The sequence below is a fragment of the Larimichthys crocea genome, unplaced genomic scaffold (genome assembly GCF_000972845.2).
Source record: "Larimichthys crocea isolate SSNF unplaced genomic scaffold, L_crocea_2.0 scaffold451, whole genome shotgun sequence".
In the NCBI taxonomy this organism is placed as follows: domain Eukaryota; kingdom Metazoa; phylum Chordata; class Actinopteri; family Sciaenidae; genus Larimichthys; species Larimichthys crocea.
Window position 1 is genome coordinate 167854 of NW_020855872.1, and position 725 is coordinate 168578.

The 725-nt window shown below is 55.0% G+C and overlaps 2 protein-coding genes across 2 annotated transcripts in view; one reads left to right on the forward strand and one right to left on the reverse strand.

Annotated features, from left to right (window-relative positions):
* Positions 1 to 725, reverse strand: part of LOC104934795 (enoyl-CoA delta isomerase 2, mitochondrial) — a 41280-nt gene that overhangs the window by 40302 nt on the left and 253 nt on the right. The window lies entirely within an intron of this gene.
* xylb (xylulokinase homolog (H. influenzae)) overlaps positions 1 to 725 on the forward strand; it is a 10224-nt gene that overhangs the window by 7748 nt on the left and 1751 nt on the right. The window contains exon 15 of the mRNA XM_027276569.1: positions 635 to 725. Within this exon, the coding sequence (XP_027132370.1) occupies positions 635 to 725 (91 nt within the window). The remainder of the gene's footprint in view (positions 1 to 634) is intronic.

Here is a 725-nt window from a genome sequence, read left to right on the forward strand (position 1 = left end):
CTCTCCTTCTTTCCTCCGTCACTCTCCTCCGTCACTCTCCTCCGTCACTCTCCTCCATCACTCTCCTTCTTTCCTCCATCACTTTCCTCCATCACTCTCCTCCGTCACTCTCCTCCGTCACTCTCCTTCTTTCCTCCGTCACTCTCCTCCGTCACTCTCCTCCATCACTCTCCTTCTTTCCTCCGTCACTCTCCTCCATCACTCTCCTTCTTTCCTCCGTCACTCTCCTCCATCACTCTCCTCCATCACTCTCCTTCTTTCCTCCGTCACTCTCCTCCGTCACTCTCCTCCGTCACTCTCCTTCTTTCCTCCATCACTCTCCTCCATCACTCTCCTCCGTCACTCTCCTCCTTCACTCTCCTCCGTCACTCTCCTCCTTTCCTCCGTCACTCTCCTCCGTCACTCTCCTCCTTTCCTCCGTCACTCTCCTCCGTCACTCTCCTCCTTTCCTCCGTCACTCTCCTCCTTTCCTCCGTCCTCTTCTGTGTGCTCTCCGTACAGATATGAAGTGGTATCATGGACTCTGGATCGGACCAGAACCTGGCTCTGCCTCCAGGTCTCCAGAGCTGACAGCAGCAGCTCTGTGACGTGTGTGTGTGTGTGTGTGTGTGTGTGTGTGTGTGTGTGTGTGTGTGTGTCCTTCAGGTTCTGTCTGATGTCTTTAACGCTCCGGTTTACACCATCGACCTGTCCAACTCCGCCTGTCTGGGATCAGCCTACAGAGC